Source organism: Macaca fascicularis, chromosome 19 (genome assembly GCF_037993035.2).
Source record: "Macaca fascicularis isolate 582-1 chromosome 19, T2T-MFA8v1.1".
Taxonomy (NCBI): Eukaryota; Metazoa; Chordata; class Mammalia; order Primates; family Cercopithecidae; genus Macaca; species Macaca fascicularis.
Window position 1 is genome coordinate 48762890 of NC_088393.1, and position 21865 is coordinate 48784754.

The 21865-nt window shown below is 46.6% G+C and overlaps 1 protein-coding gene across 1 annotated transcript; it reads left to right on the plus strand.

Moving 5' to 3' along the window:
• The first annotated feature begins 315 nt into the window (after nucleotides 1–315).
• On the plus strand, nucleotides 316–20897 carry CEACAM5 (CEA cell adhesion molecule 5). Its single transcript, XM_005589434.4, has 10 exons — nucleotides 316–486; nucleotides 1375–1734; nucleotides 6641–6919; nucleotides 7320–7574; nucleotides 9123–9401; nucleotides 9802–10056; nucleotides 11612–11890; nucleotides 12301–12558; nucleotides 18261–18385; nucleotides 19905–20897. The coding sequence occupies exons 1-9, from the start codon at nucleotides 423–425 to the stop codon at nucleotides 18347–18349; spliced, it is 2118 nt and encodes a 705-aa protein (XP_005589491.3). The 5' UTR covers nucleotides 316–422; the 3' UTR covers nucleotides 18350–18385; nucleotides 19905–20897.
• The last annotated feature ends 968 nt before the right edge of the window (nucleotides 20898–21865 follow it).

The window sequence follows — 21865 nt, forward strand, 5'->3', positions numbered from 1 at the left end:
AGAGCGTGGGGAGACCCGGAGCCCAGCTGGGTTTCTCTGTGACAAAGGAAAATAATCCCCCTGGTGTGACAGACCCAAGGCCAGAACACAGTAGAGTTCAGCACTGGGGAAGGCAGGTTGTCCTCCCAGGAGACGGGAGTCCATCCACCTTGCCAAAAAGCTTTGTCTGGGGAACTGAAAATAGAAGGGAAAAAGGAGGAGGGACAAAAGAGGCAGAAATGAGAGGGGAGGGGACAGAGGACACCTGAATAGAGACCACACCCATGACCCACATGATGCCGAGAAGTACTCCTGCTGTAGGAGGAGACTCAGGACAGAGGGAGGAAGGACAGCAGACCAGGCAGTCACAGCTGCCCTGACAAGAGCGTTCCTAGAACTCAGGATCTTCTCCACAGAAGAGGACAGAGCAGACAGCAGAGACCATGGGGTCTCCCTCAGCCCCTCTTCACAGATGGTGCATCCCCTGGCAGACGCTCCTGCTCACAGGTGAGGGGAGGACAACCTGGGAGAGGGTGGGAGGAGGCGGCACAGAGACTGGTTGGGGTCTCCCGGGGAGGACAGGGCTCTGAGACGGACAGAGGGCTCCTGTTGGAGCCTGAATAGGGAAGAGGACATCAGAGAGGGACAGGAGTCACACCAGAAAAATCAAATTGAACTGGAATTGGAACAGGGCAGGAAAATCTCAAGCATTCTATTTTCCTAGTTAATTGTCACTGGCCACTACATTTTTAAAAGTCGTAATAACTGCATCAGATGACACTTTAAATAAAAACATAACCAGGGCATGAAACATTGTCCTCACCTGCCTACCGCAGACATTGGAAAATAAACCCCAGGCCGTTGAGGGCCCTGAGAAGGCTCATGAGCTCATCACAGGAGTCTGCAGCCTGTCCCAGGCACTGAGGTGCACCCAAGATCACACAAGTCCCTGCCCTCATGAAGCTCATGCTCTCATGGGGAGGAAGGCAGACAGGCAAAGAGATCTAGAATGTGAGGTCAGGTGTTGACAAGAGCCCTGGTGGGAACAGAGCAGGGAAAGGTCAGAAAGAAAAGAACCAGGGTCTCTAGAGGAGGTGTCAGGGACGGAGTCTCCCAAGAATGCCCTGATGTGAGCAGGACCTGAGGCCAGTGGGGAGGCAGTCGTGCAGACCCCTGGGGAGCAGCATTCCACAGAGGGAAATGCCAAGGTCGGAGGTGCTAAGGAATAGGAGTCATGCTGCTGACCTTGATCCAGTAGGACACACATATACACACACACTCACTCACTCACTCCGGGGCTGGGGGATGAAGAGACCTGCTCAGGACCCAGGGCCCCGTTTTTCCACCCTAATGCATAGGTCCCAATATTGACCGATGCTCTCTCCTCTCTCCTAGCCTCACTTCTAACCTTCTGGAACCCGCCCACCACTGCCCAGCTCACTATTGAATCCAGGCCGTTCAATGTTGCAGAGGGGAAGGAGGTTCTTCTACTTGCCCACAATGTGTCCCAGAATCTTTTTGGCTACATTTGGTACAAGGGAGAAAGAGTGGATGCCAGCCGTCGAATTGGATCATGTGTAATAAGAACTCAACAAATTACCCCAGGGCCCGCACACAGCGGTCGAGAGACAATAGACTTCAATGCATCCCTGCTGATCCACAATGTCACCCAGAGTGACACAGGATCCTACACCATACAAGTCATAAAGGAAGATCTTGTGAATGAAGAAGCAACTGGCCAGTTCCGGGTATACCGTGAGTGATTCCCCATGACCTCTGGGTGTTGGGGTTCAGTTCTACTTCCCACATACGGGATTCTCAGGCCTGGGCTGTGCCTGTGCCCTCTCTGTATTACGTGCCGTGTTAGGGTTTGGACATTTAGTGCAGGACACACACAGAAGAGACAAACTTCCACAGATCAGAATTCCTTTCTGGCATCCAGATCCTGCAGACACTCACTGCAGAGGAAGGACAGTCTGATGGGGGGACTCAGCAGGGGGAGGTCAGTCTCAGCCTAGCACCCCATGCCTTCCCCATAAACCTGACCCTGAGAAAGACCCTGGAGAACTGGATCAGGGCCTGGCCTGAAGGACTTCCTGGGATCTTCACAGAGAAGCTCAGCCCCAGGGCTCCTGACTCCAGGTGACCCAGGGGAGCCTGTGCCAGGGCTAGGTTGTGGCCTCCTGGGCAGGGCTGACTGGGAGGAAGGACTTACCAGCTTGTCCAAGGGCCGTGGCTCCTGGAGCTGGATTCTGGATGCAGAATTGGAGTTTCTGGCCACACCTGTTCCCTGTCCCCAGAGTCTCATCTGGGCAAGGACAGAGCCTTGTCCTTTACTTGAGACTCAATGTGGGGAGGATAGATAGACAAGGTTACTAGGGCATCAGTCCATTGCCCTGGGGACATAGGTGACTCCATGGGAAGTTCAGTGTCCTCAGAAGGAGGAACAGAGGAGAGAAGATGCTCCCGGCAGCTCCTTGTCCACCAGGGATCAGGCCCAGGGCCCTCTCTCTTGGAGGCAAATCAACATAAATGCTCTTCATTTGGGCAGTTCCTCTGTGCAGAGCTGAGATCAAGTGATCGTAAATATTTTGAGGTTAATTCACAAACAATCTCACAGCCAAATAACACTTATCCTACTTATTGAAAGGAAATTGAGGCACAGGGAGACAGTCACGAAAAAGGGTCACACAGGCTATAGATGGCAGATTAGAGACATATGAGGTCTGTCTGCAGCCAGAACCGCCTCCTCTCCTCAACCCCGGGTGGGCGGGGCTGTTTATTGTCAGGCATTTGCAGACCTGAGACCAGTCATGGGTCTGCTTCCTTTTGTCTTGTGCATCCACAGCTCAGAAGTGGAGATTCTGGTCTGGAGAGTGAGAAGTAAATGGAGAGCTAATCAGTTTTACTCTAGAACTAAATCACCTCAACTGTCAGGGTCAGTGCCAGGATTGTCCAGGCCTCTCCCTTAGATCCACAGCTCCCTCACTGGACCTGAAATCCTGTGTTTCCCGATTTGTCAGTGTCACTCCCATGGGAGGATAAAGGAAAGGATTTCGCTTTCTCTCCGCACTCACATCCCTGCGCCAACACAGGCCCAAAGTGAGACACACTCTTGCTCAGTAGCTCTCTCATGAAGGAGGGAATGAATGAAGGAATGATCCATAATCTCTATAGAGACTGGATCCTGGATGCAGAATCCTAGGAAGTTCTGGCCGGTTGCCTGTCCGTCAGGGGCTAAGATCCATGTACCATTCCTCTGACTCCCTGTCCTGAAAGTAACCCTATCTCATGTGACTCTGGGGTTCCTTGGCCATGGGAGGGTTTTCAAGGCTCCCTGGTCCTGGTCAGGACAGCCAAGGGACTCCTGCTCCTGGGGTCTCTGAGGTCACTATACCCCACATGTCTCATTGCCATGGGCATTTCTGACTGTCTCCTGTTCCTCCGTGCTCCTCCCTCTTCATTCCAGCTGAGATGCCTATCCCTGAACATCTCCCTCCACTCTTAGGCCTTCCCCAGACACTCCCTCGAACAAGGCTGGCTGTCCTGTTTTCTTCCCGCTCACACTGTGGCCTGGCCCACTTCCCAGGCAATAGGGAAGGCACAGAAATCAGCTGGAGCAGCCGCTCCTGCCAGGCTCCATCACAAGTCAATGTCAACAGGTCACCAGGAGAATGAGCTTCCGCTGTGTCCCCGCCCAGGGCTCTTTACCTCCATGAGTCCAACACGCAGAACAGGCAGCAGGACAAGGATGAGCAACTCCTCCATCCACTTCCTACACTGACTCACCAGGAGGTCAGAGGCAGAAGGACAGGTCTGCAGTCCCCAAAGCCCACATGCTTATTCCACCCATTTCACTACCTACTCCATCTTCATCCTGGTGTGGGGCTCACATCCTCCAGTGGATCCTGGGGCCTCCCCCAGGTGCAGCTGGCCAAGCAGGTGCTGTCTGATGGGTTTGCTGTCCATTCTACATATACCTGTGTCCTCGTGATGATGCCATTGTCATAAGGTGGGGTCCCTTGGACTGAGAAGTGCACCAGCCACTGGCGTCTCACTTAGACTTTGCCCAGTTATACAAACTTAAACTCTAGTTGTGCTTTCTGAGGTTGATAGGAGAGGAAGAAAATCTTTCACATGCCTGATTTGGGGCTTCTCCTCTTTTTGCCTAACTCTGCACAGGAACCAGGGGCAGGGAGCGCTTTCTAAACTTACTAACATAACACACATCGCTTCTCCTAATTTGGCATCATTTCTCCCTTTATGTAATTGACACACCTAAGACTTCCTCTCTGACCAGTTCTGTCCTCCTAACAGGACTCATACTCTTCTCTCTACTCAGGGAGTCACTGATTTCAAACCACCTTCAGCATCTGCCTTTGAGCATAATGTGATCCCACTGGAATTGAGAGCAGACCTAAACCTTCGTATAATATCAAGAGAAGTACTACTTCCAGCAACTGATCTTAGATCTTTAGGCCATTAACAACAATTTCCACTTCTGGAAAAAATTTAATGTTTCCCCCAAATGTCTTTCATTTTTTTTAACTATAGTCAGAAAATAACATGAGATCAAAACTACTGACAAATTTTTAAGGGCAAATTATAGTATTACAGGTTGAGTATCCCAAATCCAAAAATCCAAAATCTAAAATGCTCCAAAATCCAACATTTTTTGACCACTGACATGATGCTCAAAAGAAATGCTCACTGGAGGCTGGGAGTGGTAGCTCACGCCTGTAATCCCAGCACTTTGGGAGGCCGAGGCAGGAGGATCATGAAGTCAAGAGATCAAGACCATCCTGGCCAACATGGTGAAATCCCATCTCTACTAAAAATACAAAAATTATCTGGGTGTGGTGGCGTGTGCCTGTAGTCTCAGCTACTTGGGAGGCTGAGGCAGGAGAATAGCTTGAACCCAGGAGGTGGAGGTTGCAGTGAGCTGAGATCGTGCCACTGCACTCTAGCCTGGCAACAGAGCGAGACTCCATCTCAAATTTTAAAAAAGGTGGGGGAAGGGGAGAGAGAGATAGAAAAGAAGAGAAAAGAAAAAAAGAAAAGCTCACTGGAGCACTTTGGATTCTGTATTTTCAGATTTGGGATGCTAAACTGGTAAGTATACTGCAAATATTTTCAAAACTCAAAAACAGTCAAAAATCCAAAACACTTTTAGTCCTAAGCCTTACGCATAAGAGATACTCAATCTGTATGAACTATAGGCACCAAGCTGAACAGCAGATCTCTAGCACCTCTTCATCCTGAGTAACTGAAACTGCAGAGCCATGAACAACTCTCCATTCCCCCACCTCCCAGGCCCTGATAACCACCATTCTACTCTCTGATTCCACGAGTGTGGCTACTCTAGGGACCTCATATAAGTGGAATCCTACAGTATCTGCCCTGTGAGTGGCTTATTTCATTTAGCATAATGTCGAATGGGAGAAAATAATTGCAAAATTTCTTCTCAAAGTTCTATCTCATAACTGTCAAACACACGTGGTCCTTGAGGGCCAGATTTCCAGCAGTTCATGCTTTCTCTTTTCCACCAGTCAGTTCTGCATTTGCAAATGTCTACATGTATTTATGGAGAGATCCACAGGTCCTCGCCTGCCCTCTGCAAGGGGAGAAGGGACATTAAAGACTGAAGACAGGCTGGGCATAGTGGCTCATGCCTATAATCCCAGCCTTTTGGGAGGCTGAGGTGGGCAGACCACCTGAGGTCAGAAGTTCAAGACCAGCCTGACCAAGATGGTGAAACCCAATCTCTACTAAAAGTATGAAATTTAGCCAGGCATGGTGGTGGGTGCCTGTAGTCCCAGCTACTTGGGAGGCTGAGACAGGAGAATTGCTTGAACCCGGGAGGCAGAGGTTGCAGTGAGCCAAGATCGTGCCTGGCCGACACAGCAAGGCTCCGTCTTGAAAAATAAACAAACAAAAAAAGACCAAAGACAAAGAACATACATATGGTTCTGCTGTTAAATCCAGGCAGCTCCTGCCTGTCACCTCACTCTTTTCTAGATCATTCCCTGGACTCCACTCTATCTTTAGGGGTCACTGGCTCAAGTCAGTCATCATCAAACACCTGGGGAAAACTGCCCCACCTTGTGCCTCCACTGCCTGACAACTGAGCTGACCTCCAGGCTTGCCTCTGGTGTCCCCTGTCTTATTTCTGCTGAAACATCCAGTCCCAGGCCAGCCTGTACAATATCTACAGGGTTTAAGGACAATGGGAAGTCCTATCGCCATCCATTTCTAGGATGTCCTTAGACAGGGACGTTGCAGAAAAAATACACCTAGGGAAACAAAGCAGAACTGAAGGTGGAAGGGACTCAGCACCTGAACGTTCCAGGTGAGGACCCCAAGGTGGGCCAGGCAGCCAGCTGGTCAGGGAGGGACCAGGAGAGGCACCAGGAGCTGTGACTCCCCCCAGTCCTGTGTCTGTCCACAGCCCAGTGCTGCCGCTCAATTCACAGAAAGTCTGTGATTCTCCCACACAGAGCTCTCAGATCATCATGCATCTGTCTTGTGACACACACACCTGCCGTGGGCTTTTAAGGACTCAGGTGGGCTGAGGGGTGGGAGATGCCAACTCTGATGGAAAGATGCCTGTGAGGAATCAAAGGTGCCACACAGGGCAATCTTCTCTCTGTTACCTGCACAGCGGAGCTGCCCAAGCCCTACATCTCCAGCAACAACTCCAACCCTGTGGAGGACAAGGATGCTGTGGCCTTAACCTGTGAACCTGAGACTCAGGACACAACCTACCTGTGGTGGGTAAACAATCAGAGCCTCCCGGTCAGTCCCAGGCTGGAGCTGTCCAGTGACAACAGGACCCTCACTGTATTCAATATTCCAAGAAATGACACAACATCCTACAAATGTGAAACCCAGAACCCAGTGAGTGTCAGACGCAGCGACCCAGTCACCCTGAATGTCCTCTGTGAGTATCTCTGCTCCTCTCTGGCCCAGGCTGCCGGCCCAAATCCACAGGATCAGAGGCCGGGCCTCTCAGTCCCTCTCAGGTTCAAGTACACAGACCGTCACCCCTGGACATCCAGACTGTCTGTGACTTTCTGCCCCAGAAAAACCTGGGCAGACCAAGTTTTGATCAAGAATAGGAGGGGAGGGGCTGCTCCTGTCCGGGGAGGCTCGGGATCCACACCCTGTGATGGGAGAAACAGGTGAATGTCTCAGACTCAGGCTCAGTAGATACAAGAGGGGTTTGGTTGAGACTTTAGGGTTGTGACTCAGCTTAGAGGGACACCATGGTCCTTCCACAGACCAGGAACTTCCACTTCCCTCTGACAACATCACCTGTGACTTTATTCTCTTTGCTCCAGATGGCCCGGATGCGCCCACCATTTCCCCTCTAAACACACCTTACAGAGCAGGGGAAAATCTGAACCTCACCTGCCACGCAGCCTCTAACCCAACTGCACAGTACTTTTGGTTTGTCAATGGGACGTTCCAGCAATCCACACAAGAGCTCTTTATACCCAACATCACCGTGAATAATAGCGGATTCTATATGTGCCAAGCCCATAACTCAGCCACTGGCCTCAATAGGACCACAGTCACGGCGATCACAGTCTACGGTAAGTGGATCCACGAGCGCTGACATCACGTTTTGAGGTGGAGTCTGTCTGGTTTTCAGAGAAGAGCCAGGAAGAAATTCTCTATCCCAGCCTGTGTCCAATGGGCACAAGCAAATCCCAGATTCTCCCGCTGGACCTCCCCAGTGTGTCTCTACAGACTCTCTTCTCTGTATTGTTCTGATTTCTCATGGCTGACCCCGGGTCCAGCCTGGAATGTGGGGAGGAGGCTTCCTCAGCCCCCGAGCCCTGTATAGTGGAGGAAGCTTCACAGAGTGGGAAGGAGCAAGGGTTCTCAAGGTCAAGTTGCTTCTCTGTCACCAATCTGTCCCTTTCTATCACCTCTTTGTGTTCTTTTGCCTACTCGGTGAACTGCAAGGAACATTCGAGGCTTTGAATCAAGCTCATACTTTTTTCCTAAATGAGAGAAGGAAGCCCCTTGGGTAAGGGAGAAACAGCTCAGACTTTGCTCCCTGCTCTGCTCTGGGCTCCCCGCCATGACTGGCCTTGTCTGACTCCACCTGGGGTGGGACCCGCGTGTGTGGAGAAGGAGCCCGGGTGGTCTGTCCTGAATTAGGCTAAATCAAGCTGCCAATCAACACCAAAGCCTTCCTTCGTCTCAGTCAGGCTGCAGGAAAATGGAAAGAAAGGGAGCCTCAGGGGAGGCTCCTGAGCTGTGTCCTGGCTCTGACGTCACCAGGTATATGAGGCTGTGGGCACAGCACATGGGACACAGCACAGGGGACAGCGAGCGACCCACACTTGGAGAAATCAGGAGATGCACCACAGGGGCTCTGTATGGCAGGGAACGGGCAGTGTCAAAAATTGTGTATTTATACAGAGGGTAGCAGTGCATATCTAACACAGACTTACCATCTTAACCTTTCTACACGTGCAGTTCAGTGGTATTAAATCTATTCCCCTTGTTCTGCTACCATCACCACCATCTGTCCACACAACTCTTCTTCCTCCCAAAATGAAACTCTGTTCCCATCAAACTCCTGGGCAGAGCTGCCCCACCTGTGGCCCACAGTCTGACCCCTGACTTGTCACCTTTAGACTTGCTCCTAGTCTCCTGCACTATTTCTGCTCAAACACCCATCCCCATCATCACCCATCTCTAGGATGTCCTTAAATAGCAAAGCCTCAGAGAGAACATACCTTGGCTGGGTGGTGCGGGACCGTGCAGCTGGAAGAAACTCAGCTCCTTCCAATTCCAGGTGAGGACCCCAATGGGCCAGGCAGCCAGCCAGTCAGGAAAGGACCAGAAGTGCTGGGGGCTGTGACCCCCAGTCCTGTGTCTGTCCACAACCCAACGCTACTGCCCAATTCACACTTGAGAAGTCTGTGCTTCTCCCACAAAAAGCAGCCGGCCTTACAGTCTCTGAGCCCTCAGATCATTGTGCATCTGTCTTGTGACACACACACCTGCCCTGGGCTTTTAAGGACTCAGATGGGCTGAGGTGTGGGAGATGCCAACTCTGATTGAAAGATGCCTGTGAGGAATCAAAGGTGCCACACAGGGCAATCTTCTCTCTGTTATCTTCACAGCGGAGCTGCCCAAGCCCTACATCACCAGCAACAACTCCAACCCCATAGAGGACAAGGATGCTGTGACCTTAACCTGTGAACCTGAGACTCAGGACACAACCTACCTGTGGTGGGTAAACAATCAGAGCCTCTCGGTCAGTTCCAGGCTGGAGCTGTCCAATGACAACAGGACCCTCACTCTATTCAATATTCCAAGAAACGACACAACGTTCTACGAATGTGAAACCCAGAACCCAGTGAGTGTCAGACGCAGCGACCCAGTCACCCTGAATGTCCTCTGTGAGTATCTCTGCTCCTCTCTGGCCCAGGCTGCCGGCCCAAATCCACAGGATCAGAGGCCAGGCCTCTCAGTCCCTCTCAGGTTCAAGTACACAGACCGTCACCCCTGGACATCCAGACTGTCTGTGACTTTCTGCCCCAGAAAAACCTGGGCAGACCAAGTCTTGATCAAGAATAGGAGGGGAGGGGCTGCTCCTGTCCGGGGAGGCTCGGGGTCCACACCCTGTGATGGGAGAAACAGGTGAATGTCTCAGACTCAGGCTCAGTAGATACAAGAGGGATTTGATTGAGACTTTAGGGTTGTGACTCAGCTTAGAGGGACACCATGTTCCTTCCACAGACCAGGAACTTCCACTTCCCTCTGACAACATCACCTGTGACTTTATTCTCTTTGCTCCAGATGGCCCGGATGCGCCCACCATTTCCCCTCTAAACACACCTTACAGAGCAGGGGAAAATCTGAACCTCTCCTGCCACGCAGCCTCTAACCCAGCTGCACAGTACTCTTGGTTTGTCAATGGGACGTTCCAGCAATCCACACAAGAGCTCTTTATACCCAACATCACCGTGAATAATAGCGGATCCTATATGTGCCAAGCCCATAACTCAGCCACTGGCCTCAATAGGACCACAGTCACGGCGATCACAGTCTACGGTAAGTGGATCCACGAGCGCTGACATCACGTTTTGAGGTGGAGTCTGTCTGGTTTTCAGAGAAGAGCCAGGAAGAAATTCTCTATCCCAGCCTGTGTCCAATGGGCACAAGCAAATCCCAGATTCTCCCGCTGGACCTCCCCAGTGTGTCTCTACAGACTCTCTTCTCTGTATTGTTCTGATTTCTCATGGCTGACCCCGGGTCCAGCCTGGAATGTGGGGAGGAGGCTCCCTCAGCCCCCGAGCCCTGTATAGTGGAGGAAGCTTCACAGAGTGGGAAGGAGCAAGGGTTCTCAAGGTCAAGTTGCTTCTCTCTGTCACCAATCTGTCCCTTTCTATCACCTCTTTGTGTTCTTTTGCCTACTCGGTGAACTGCAAGGAACATTTGAGGCTTTGAAACAAGCTCATACTTTTTTCCCAAATGAGAGAAGGAAGCCCCTTGGGTAAGAGAGAAACAGCTCAGACTTTGCTCCCTGCTCTGCTCTGGGCTCCCCCCCGCCGTGACTGGCCTTGTCTGACTCCACCTGGGGTGGGACCCACGTGTGTGGAGAAGGAGCCCGGGTGGTCTGTCCTGAATTAGGCTAAATCAAGCTGCCAATCAACACCAAAGCCTCCCGTCGTCCCAGTCAGGCTGCAGGAAAATGGAAAGAAAGGGAGCCTCAGGGCAGGCTCCTGAGCTGTGTCCTGGCTCTGACGTCATCAGGTATATGAGGCTGTGGGCACAGCACATGGGACACAGCACAGGGGACAGCGAGCGACCCACACTTGGAGAAATCAGGAGATGCACCACAGGGGCTCTGCATGGCAGGGAACGGGCAGTGTCAAAAATTGTGTATTTATACAGAAGGTAACAGTGCATATCTATCACAGACTTACCATCTTAACCTTTCTACACGTGCAGTTCAGTGGTATTAAATCTATTCCCCTTGTTCTGCTACCATCACCACCATCTGTCCACACAACTCTTCTTCCTCCCAAAATGAAACTCTGTTCCCATCAAACTCCTGGGCAGAGCTGCCCCACCTGTGGCCCACAGTCTGACCCTTGACTTGTCACCTTTAGACTTGCTCCTAGTCTCCTGCACTATTTCTGCTCAAACACCCATCCCCATCATCACCCATCTCTAGGATGTCCTTAAATAGCAAAGCCTCAGAGAGAACACACCTTGGGTGGGTGGTGTGGGACCGTGCAGCTGGAAGAAACTCAGCTCCTTCCAATTCCAGGTGAGGACCCCAATGGGCCAGGCAGCTAGCCAGTCAGGAAAGGACCAGAAGTGCTGGGGGCTGTGACCCCCGGTCCTGTGTCTGTCCACAACCCAACGCTACTGCCCAATTCACACTTGAGAAAAGTCTGTGCTTCTCCCACACAAAGCAGCCGGCCTTACAGTCTCTGAGCCCTCAGATCATTGTGCATCTGTCTTGTGACACACACACACCTGCCCTGGGCTTTTAAGGACTCAGGTGGGCTGAGGGGTGGGAGATGCCAACTCTGATTGAAAGATGCCTGTGAGGAATCAAAGGTGCCACACAGGGCAATCTTCTCTGTTATCTACACAGTGGAGCTGCCCAAGCCCTACATCTCCAGCAACAACTCCAACCCCATAGAGGACAAGGATGCTGTGACCTTAACCTGTGAACCTGTGGCTGAGAACACAACCTACCTGTGGTGGGTAAACAATCAGAGCCTCTCGGTCAGTCCCAGGCTGCAGCTCTCCAATGGCAACAGTATCCTCACTCTACTCAGTGTCACACGGAATGACACAGGACCCTATGAATGTGGAATCCAGAACTCAGAGAGTGCAAAACGCAGTGACCCAGTCACCCTGAATGTCACCTGTGAGTATCTTCTGTTCCTCTGTGGCCCTGGTTTCCAATCCAAATCCATACAGCCAGAGGTTAGGACTCTCAGTTCTCCTCAGGTCCAAAGATTCAGACCAGACCGCCACTCCTGGACACCCAGGCTGGCCATAACTTCCTGCCCTGGGAAAACTAGGGCAAACCCAGCCTGGACCAAGAATAAGAGGGGAGGAGCTGCTCCTGTCTTGGGAGGCTCAGGGTCCACAGCCTGTGATGGGAGAAACAAGTGAATGTCTCAGACCCAGACTCAGGGAACATGAGGGTTATGGTTTGGACTTTTTAACACAGGATTGGGACAGGACTCAGAAGGACACTGTGGCCCTTCTCCAATCAGGAGCTTCCCCTTTCCTCTGATGACATCACCTGTGGTTTTGTTCTCTTTGTTCCAGATGGCCCAGACACCCCCATCATATCCCCCCCAGACTTGTCTTACCGTTCGGGAGCAAACCTCAACCTCTCCTGCCACTCGGACTCTAACCCATCCCCGCAGTATTCTTGGCTTATCAATGGGACACTGCGGCAACACACACAAGTTCTCTTTATCTCCAAAATCACATCAAACAATAACGGGGCCTATGCCTGTTTTGTCTCTAACTTGGCTACTGGTCGCAATAACTCCATAGTCAAGAACATCTCAGTCTCCTCTGGTAAGTGGCTTCTCTAGAGCACCAGCATCACGTTTTGGGGTGGAGTCTATCTGGTTCTCACAAAAGAGCCAAGAAGACATTTTCTTGCCCAGTCTGTGTTCCATGGGCACAAGGAAATCCCAAATTCTACCCTGAGCCCTCTCACTCCATCTCAGCTGACTCTTTCCTCCCCGGCTTCTCTGATATCTCATGGCTGACCTCGGGTCCAGCCTGGAATGTGGGGAGGGGGCTCCCTTAGCCCCAGAAGGCCCCCTATAGTGAAAGGGGCTTCATAGTCCAGGAGAAAGAAGCGTTCTTAAGGTCGAGTTTCTCCTCTCTATCACCAATATGTCCCTTTCTGTCACCTCTTTGTGTTTTTTTAACCTACTCTACGAGCTACAAGGAACAAGGAGGTTTTGAAACAAGCTCACACTTTTTCCCCAAATGAGAGGAGGAAGCCCCTTGGATGAAGGTGGAGCAACTCAGACTCTGCTCCCTGCTCTGCGCCCGGCTCACCTGGTGACTGGCTCTGCCTTGGCTCCACTTGGTGTGGGACCGGGGCATGTGGAGAAGGTGTAAAGGTGGCCTGTTCTGAATCTGGTTAAATCGAGCTGCCAATCCACAGCACAGCCTCCCTCGGGTCAGGTTGCAGGGAAATGGGAAAAGAGGGAGCCTCGGGACAGACTCCTGAGCTGTGTCCTGGCTCTGAAGTCACTGGCTGTATAAGGCTGTGGACCCAGCACATGGGACACAGCACAGAGGACAGTGAGTGGCACACACTTGGAGAAATAGGGAGATTCAGCCACAGGGGCTCTGCATGGGAGGGAAGGGGCAGTGCCAGAAAGTGTGGATTTATAGAGAGGGTAAGTCTACCAGCCAGTATATATATCTAACATAAAACTTACCATTAACCATTTCTAAGTGTACAGTTAAGTGACACAGCATAAATATCAATCCAGTATATTGCCTGGTGTGGTGGTTCATGCCTGTAATCCCAGCACTTTGGGAAGCCAAGGCAAGTGGATCACTTGAGGTCAGGAGTTCAAGATACAAAAAAAAAAAAAAAAAAAAAAGCTAGGCATGGTGGCAGATGCCTGTAATACCAGCTACTAGGGAGGCTGAGGCAGGAGAATTGCTTGAACCTGGGTGGCGGAGGTTGCAGTGAGCCAAGATTGTGCCACTGCACTCCAGGCTGGGTGACAGAGTGATACTCTTGTCACAAAAAAAAAGGAAAAATAAATCAAGTATCTTTATACTCTTGTGTAACCACACTATCCATTTCCAGAACTTTTTCATCTAAACATACTAAACCTCTGTACCCGATAAACAGTAACTCTCACTCCTTCTCCCCCTAAACCCTGGTAACCTCCATTCTACTTTCTGTCTCTAGGTAATCAACTATTCTAATGAGCTTACATACATGGAATTATATAATAGTTGTCCTTTTGTATCTGCTGTATTTCACTTAGTATAATGTCTTCAAGGTTCATCCATTTTGCACCATGTATTACAATTTTATTCCTTGTTAAGATTGAATAACATTCCATTGTATGGACATACCTCATTTTTCTATCCACTTATCTTTCAATGGACTTTTCAGTTGTTCCCATCTTTTGGCTATTGTGAGTAATGCTGCTGTGAACATCAGTATACAAATGTCGGTTCAAATTGCTGCTTTCAATTCTTTTTGGTGTATGTCCAGAAGTGGAATTGGTGGATCAAATGTTAATTATTTTTTTAATCTTTTGAGGAACCACCATACCATTTTCCATAGGTGCTAATATTTCACATTTCTCTCAGCAATGCACTAGAGTTCCAATTTTTCAACCTCCTTGAAAACACTTACTGTTTTGTAGCCATCCTGATGTGTGTGAGGTGGAGTGTCATTGTGGCTTTGATTTGCATATCTCTAAGTGTTAGTGATGTTGAGCATATTTGCATGTACTTGTTGGCCACTTGTATCTCTTCCTTGGAGAAATCTCTACTTTAGTCCTTTGTCCATTTATTAATTGGGTTTTTGGATTTTTGTGGTTGTTGATTTGTAATAGTTCTTCATATATTCTGGAAATTAATTCCCTATCAGATATATGATTTGCAAATATTTTTCCCATTTCATAGGTTGCCTTTTCACTTTCTCGATAATGTTCTTCGATATATAAAAGTTTTTAATTTTCTAGGCTGGGCACAGTGGCTCATGCCTGTAAATCCCAGCACTTTGGGAGGCCAAGGTGGGTGGATCATCAGGTCAGGAGATCAAGACCCTCCTGGCTAACATGGTGAAACTCCATCTCTACCAAAAATACAAAAAAAAATTAGCCCAGTGTGGTGTCAGGTGCCTATAGTTCCAGTTACTCGGGAGGCTGAGGCAGGAGAATGGCATGAACCCGGGAGGCGGAGCTTGCAGTGAGCCAAGATCACGCCACTGCACTCCAGCCTGGGCAACAGAGCGAGACTCCAATAAAAAAAAAAGTTTTTAATTTTCATGAAGTCCAGTTTATCCATGTTTTTCTTTTGGTGCCTACTTGTTATAACCAAGATATCACCATGAAATTAAATGTCATTAAGCTTTTTTCCCTGTTTTCTTCTCAGAGTTTTATACTTTTCACTCTTACATTTAGGTCTTTGATCCATTTTAGGTTAATTTTCATATATGGTGTCAGGCAAAGATTCAACTTGTTCTTGTGGGTGGGTATTCAGCTTTCCCAATATCATTTATTGAAACAAATATCCTTTCCCCATTAAATGGTCTTGGCACCCTTGTCAAAAATAATTTGGCCATATATGCAAGCGTTTCTTTCTGGGCTCTATATTCTATTCCATTGGTTTCAATATCTTCCTTTATGCCAGTACCACACTGTATTGATTACTGTGGCTTTATAGCAAATGCTGAAATCAGGAAGTGTGAGTCCTCCAGCTTCGTTCTTTATTTTCCAGGTTGTTTGGCAATTTAGAGTCCTGAGAGTCCATATGAATTTTAGGATAGGTTTTTCTGTTTCTGCAAAAAATGTCAGTGGGACTCTGGTAGGAATTGCATTGAACCTGCAGCTCACTGTGGGCAGTATTGTCCTCCTAACAATATTGAGTTTTCACATTCATGAAAAAAATGTCTTTCCATTTATTGATGTTGTCTTTAATTTCTTTCAGCAATGTTTTATAGTTTTCAGGGTACAATCCTTTCACCTCCTTGGTTAAACTTATTTCTAACTATTTTATACTATTTTATGTTAATGTAAATTGGAAATTTTTTCTTAATTTCCTTTTAGATTGTTCATTGTTAATATATAGAAGTACAACTGATGTTTGCATGTTGATTTTGTATCCTGCAACATTACCAAATTTATTTATTAACTCTGACAGGTTCTTTTAATCTTTAGGGTTTTCTACATGTAAGTTCAAGTTATCTGATAACAGAGATCATTTTACTTCCTCTTTCCAATTTGGATGTCTTTTTTTTTCTTGCCTAATTTCTCTGGCTAGGATTTCTAATACTATGTTGGATAGATGTGGCAAAAGCAGGCATTCTTGTCTTGTTCCTGGTCTTACAGGGAAAGCTTTCAGTCTTTCTCCACTGAGCATCATGTTAGTATTGGGCTTTCCACATATTGCCTTTATTATGCTGAGGTGGTTTCTTTCCATTCATAATTGGAGTGTTTTTGTTATGAAAGAGTGGTGAATTTTGTCAAATGCTTTTATTGGTTCTATCTAATTATAGGTCTATTAAAATTAAATTTTTTGTGTGTTTCCAGGAATTTGTCCATTTCATCTTGGTCATTCAACAGTTTGCTGGCATACAATTATTCATAGCACTCTTGTAGTCCTTAATATTTCTGTAGAATTTGTAGCATTGCTGGCAATATCTCAATATTTTTTCTTTTTTTTCTTTTCAAGAGACAGGGTCTCACTCTGTAGCCCAGCCCAAGCTAGAGTGCAGTAGTACCATCACAACTTACTGCAGCCTCAACTCCTGCGCTCAAGTGATCCTCCTATCCCCGTCTCTTGAGAGGCTGGTACTACAGACATGTGCCACCATGTCTGGATAGTTTTCTAAGAAATTTTGTAGAGACTGTCTCCCTATGTTGCCTAGGCTGGTCTCGCCCTCCTGACCTCCAGCAATCTTCCTGTTTGAGTCTCCCAAGGTGCTGGGATTAATTATGTAAGCCACCATACCTCCATTTTCATTTCTGATTTTAGTAATTCGAATCTTCTCTCTTTTTTCTTAGCCAGTCTAATAAATGACTGTCAATTTTGTTGATCTTTTTTGAAGAACCAACTTTTGGTTTCATTGATTCCTTCTATTGTTTTCCATTTTCCATTTTATTTATTTCAACTCTAATCCTTATTTCCTTCATGTACTATCTGTGGTTTGAGGTGGTTCTTTTTCTATATCCTGAAGTTGTAAAGTTAGGTTGTTAATATGAGATCTCTCTTTATTTTTAACGTATTTACCATTTTAAATTTCTCACACAAGATTCTTAACTTCTCTGAGCCTTCAATTCTTCAACTGAAAATTGTAATAATTCTCATCACCAGGAAATGGAGGGAAAAAGGAAAATTGCAATAAGAGTGACTGTTCAATAGTATTGTTTTAAAGATTTAACGTAATATTCGATTAAGCCTTCAGCAAAATGCCACACACCGAGGGAAACTTCATAAATATTAGCTGCTATTATCACTACTGGTATTATTAGCTTGAAGTCAGGCAGTTCTAGAGCCAAATCCTAGATCCACTTCTCACTAATCATTTGACTTTGGATAAGTTTTTTCACTACTCCAAGCCTCTGTCATTTCATCTGTAAAATGGAAATCATGCCTACCCAACAGGGTTATTGTATGGATCAAATGAGATACCAGAAAAACATTTAAAGTAGCTAACATAGCATTAATCACCAGCTTGAGTTGACTGGTGAGAGCTAAGCCCCAAATGAAAACCCACTAGGACATGGTTACTGGCTAAAAATGGGGGAGAGAAAAAAAGTTAAGTGCAAAGAATCAAGCCTGGTATGTTAGTTTTCATCCACTGAGATGCAACCAAGATGGAATTAGAGATGCAAGATAATTTACTGGAGAAAACCACCATGAGGAAAAGTGGGAAGTGGGAGGAGCCTAAGAGAGACCTCAGACCACGATGCAGATCTGATTCCTGAAAAGGAGAAAGAGGAGAGAGTTTTACATAGTGATGCAGTTCTCAGAGTTTCCACAAGGCTGGTGGGGCATCCTCAAGCCCCTCACCCATGAGAGAGAAGCAGAGTTTCCCAAAACTGGGCTTTTCATTCCCCTGCTGGGAACCCATGAGAAGTGAGTTCTCTGTGCAACGGACTCAGTAAATACAGAATGCACTAGCCTGGGCTTTCTGTCAATCAAGTCTCTGCCATGGAGACCCAACAGACTCTTATTTTTGTCTACCACAACTGAGACACTGAGAAAAAGATGCAACCATGAAAAGATAGAAAGTTCTAATGCCACGCAAAAATAGCAATCAGTCTTTCTCAAATTTCAAAGCCTTCGGAAATATCTGAGTGCAGAAAGGCCAGGGTGGAATTGACAGAAGACTGATCACCAACTGGAAACACAGTGAGAGAGAAAAAAAGTTGCAACCTTCCCACAAAACGCATGCATTCCTTGAAGGAACAAGTAGAGGCTACTTCATGCTGAGAGCTGGAACCTGGGGCACTCCACTGCAAAATAACATCACATTCATTCCTTCTCTTTTCTTTCCATGACAGGCGATTCAGCACCTGGAAGTTCTGGTCTCTCAGCTAGGGCTACTGTCGGCATCATAATTGGAATGCTGGTTGGGGTTGCTCTGATGTAGCAGCCGTGGTGTAGTTTCTGCAATTAAGAAAGACTGGTAGGTATGACAGCCTTTCCTCTTGTTCGGTTTCCTGCAGTGCGACTGCCATGCTTGGGAGAGAGAAAGGACTTCTTCGCCTGTATCTGGGACTGGATCTCCTCCTCCTACCCCCAAGCTCCTGCTTCTCAGCACTAATTCCTGCAGGTCTCTTCTTCCCTGGTCTTCATGCTCCCTGTACCCCACTGTCTCTTAGACATAATTATCCCCAGCCTCTGCTCATTTGTTTCCCAAATTCAATACATTGTCAAAGCCTCTGGGTCCTTTTGTAACATCTCTCACTTGTGTCATTCTCTCCATTCCCATAAACCTCAACAACTGCTCAAAGTCCTGCTTGACCCCTTGTTGCCAGTCTTTGAAATGTTTCTTGCATATGAGTGCCTCATTACCTTCCTAAAATCTAGTTCACTCGCCTACTCAAGAAGACACAGGGACCTACTGTGGTCTATTAGATAAGTTCACATTTCTTCTCTTTACTAAGCTTTCTCAATTCCTTTACCACCACTCCCTTGTATAATTCCGTCATCCGAATTAGATCTATCTCCCTACACATCCCTGCCTCTCCACCCCATATGAACATAGAATTCTTAGTTCCAATGTTACACCTAAAAACATGTCAAACAGGGTGACCTCCTTCCACCACCTGCACTGTGGAGTTACCCACACCCTTCATCACAAGCAACTTCTGACCTCATGAAGAACAAAGACTGTAGCATTAACATATGAGTCTTAAGCTCAGGACACAATCTACCTGTGGCTGAGAACCTTTTCCTGATAACCAATTCATGTGTTCATAGCAGATACAGAAATGAAGAAGGCAAGGTCCTTAATTCTATGACAGGAGACAAAACCGGAAAAATAATCGTAATACCAAAATAGAAAGGAGTGAACGTCACGAGAAATCAGAGAAATCTGATGGAAAATATAGCTACACGTGGGAATCACTCAGAAACATTTTATAAAATGGATACTTAAGCCCCACTCCTAAATTCTGATTTACTGATCTGGAGTGGGACCCAGGCATTTATAGTTTTTAAGCCTCCCCAGATGCTACTAATGTGTAGCCAGGGTGGAGAAACCCTGTTCTAAATAGGTAGGACTTGGGGCTAAACCCATGACTTTCAGCTAGGAGTATTAGAATTGCCTATGGAGTTTTTCAACATACATAAGCCTATACTTTGTTGGCCCTGTTCATTAATGGGCTCCATCAGGAACTCAGGAATCCAGTTGAGAAACAGAAGCTAAATGGAAAGGCCATCTTATTTGACATGTTAAATTATATGGGAAGCACTGTCAAATGATAAGTGATGCTAAACCTTCTTTAAGTTATATTTATGGGTATGTTATTGATGTGAGTGTTCCAAAAGTTATATAAGAAATTCTAGAAATCTAACAGGTTGTCAGCCATAATGTCATATGCCACAGAAGTAACTAAATTTCTATGTGAGTTGTGTTCTTACTATAATAAATTCTCATCAGATTTTTAACCATACTCATTTTAAATCTTTGTCATTCACAGACAGTTGTTTTGATTCTTCCTTAAAGCATTTGCAACAGCTACAGTCTAAAATTGCCTCTTTACCAAGGATATTTATAGAAAAGACTCTGACCAGAGATCGAGACCATCCTAGCCAATATGGTGAAACCCCATCTCTACGGAATTAGCTGGGCGTGGTGGTGTGCTCCTGTAGTCCCAGCTACTCGGGAGGCTGAGGCAGGAGAATCGCTTGAACCTGGGAAGCAGAGATTGCAGTGAGCCGAGATCGCGCCACTGCACTCCAGCCTGGCGACAGAGCAAGACTCCATATCAAAAAAAAAAAAAAAAAGTATATATATATATGAAAGAAAAGACTCTGACCTGTACTCTTGAATGAAAGTTTCTGATACCACTGGACTGTCTGAGAATTTCCAAAACGTAATGAACAAACTGACAGCTTCATGAAACTGCCGACCAAGATCAAGCAGAGAAAATAATTAATTTCATGGGACCAAATGAACTAATGAGGATAATATTTTCATAAATTTTTTTTGAAATTTTGCTGATTCTTTAAATGTCTTGTTTCCCAGATTTCAGGAAACTTTTTTTCCTTTGCGCTATCTACAGCTTACAACAATTTGATAAAATATACTTTTGTGAATAAACATTGAGACATTTACATTTTCTCCCTATGTGATCGCTCCAGACTTGGGAAACTATTCATGAATATTTATATTGTATGGTAATATGTTTATTGTACAAGTTCAATAACTCTGCTCTTTGTATAACAGAATACATTTGAAAACATTGATTATATTACTAAGACTTTGACTATAATGTCATTATTTGAGGATATAAACCCATAGGTAATAAACCCATAGGTACTGCAGACAAAGTCTGAAGTCAGCCTTGGTTTGGCTTCCTAGTGTCAACTAAACTTCTAAAAGTTTAATCTGAGATTCCCTATTAAAACTTCCAGCGAAGCAACTTTTAAAAAGTCTATGTGGTCAGTCGCTACTCTTGCCGCAGTTATGAAAAGAATGAGGCCAAGTTTGATGAAAATAAACTTATTTAAAAGAAAACAAATTTGTCTTATTGGGATTATCTTTGGTAGAAATAGAGATGCCTATGGAGAGAAATTATGTTGAAAAGAAAAACTATAGTACACCTGTTATGAGGCTGTCACTTTGTACATTGTTACTGAGTTTTTATTATCCACCTGTAGGCTAGAGTGGACCCTGCGTTCTTTCACTTTCTTCAATCCCATTTTCTGTCATGGAATCACTAAGAACAAAATCTGCTCTGTTCCTGAAGCTCTATAAGCTACAGATGGATAACTCAATGTAAATTTCATGAGAAAACGCTCATGCCTAAGGTGTGGGGCACTCAGAGCTCACCAATATGTTCAACACCATAACTAGAGACACTGAAACTGCAAACCAGGACAAGAAGTTGACAACTTCACACTGTGGACAGCTTTTCTCAAGATGTCAGAACAAGGCTTCCCACCATGATGAGGCTCCTACCCCTCTTAATTTGTCTTTGCTCATTGCTGCCTCTTTCACTTGGCAGGATAATGCTGTCATTAGAATTTCACAGGAAGTATCTTCTGAGGGTAGCTTAACAGAGTATCAGATCTCTCATATCACTCCCAAATTTTTACATAAGAGATCCTTTAGTCCACTCAATGGCTGACATTAGCAGCATCTTTAATACAACTGTTGGTTCAAATGTATGGTGGTCCCTTTTAGAGTTACACTTCTAGACTCACCTGTTCTCACTCCCTGTTTTAATGTAACCCAGGCATGAGATGTTAGATAATAGAATTGCTACCTACTAGCTGAACAGGAAAGAGCCTGTGCTGTTTCTGACACTTCTTGTTGCACATAAATAAATACAATGGGTATACAGAGACTCAGTTGCAGAAATTAACAAACATCCTGCTTGGTTAAAATGGGTAGATTCATCTGGCTCATTCTTTATTCCATTTTAGTTGGTTTGCA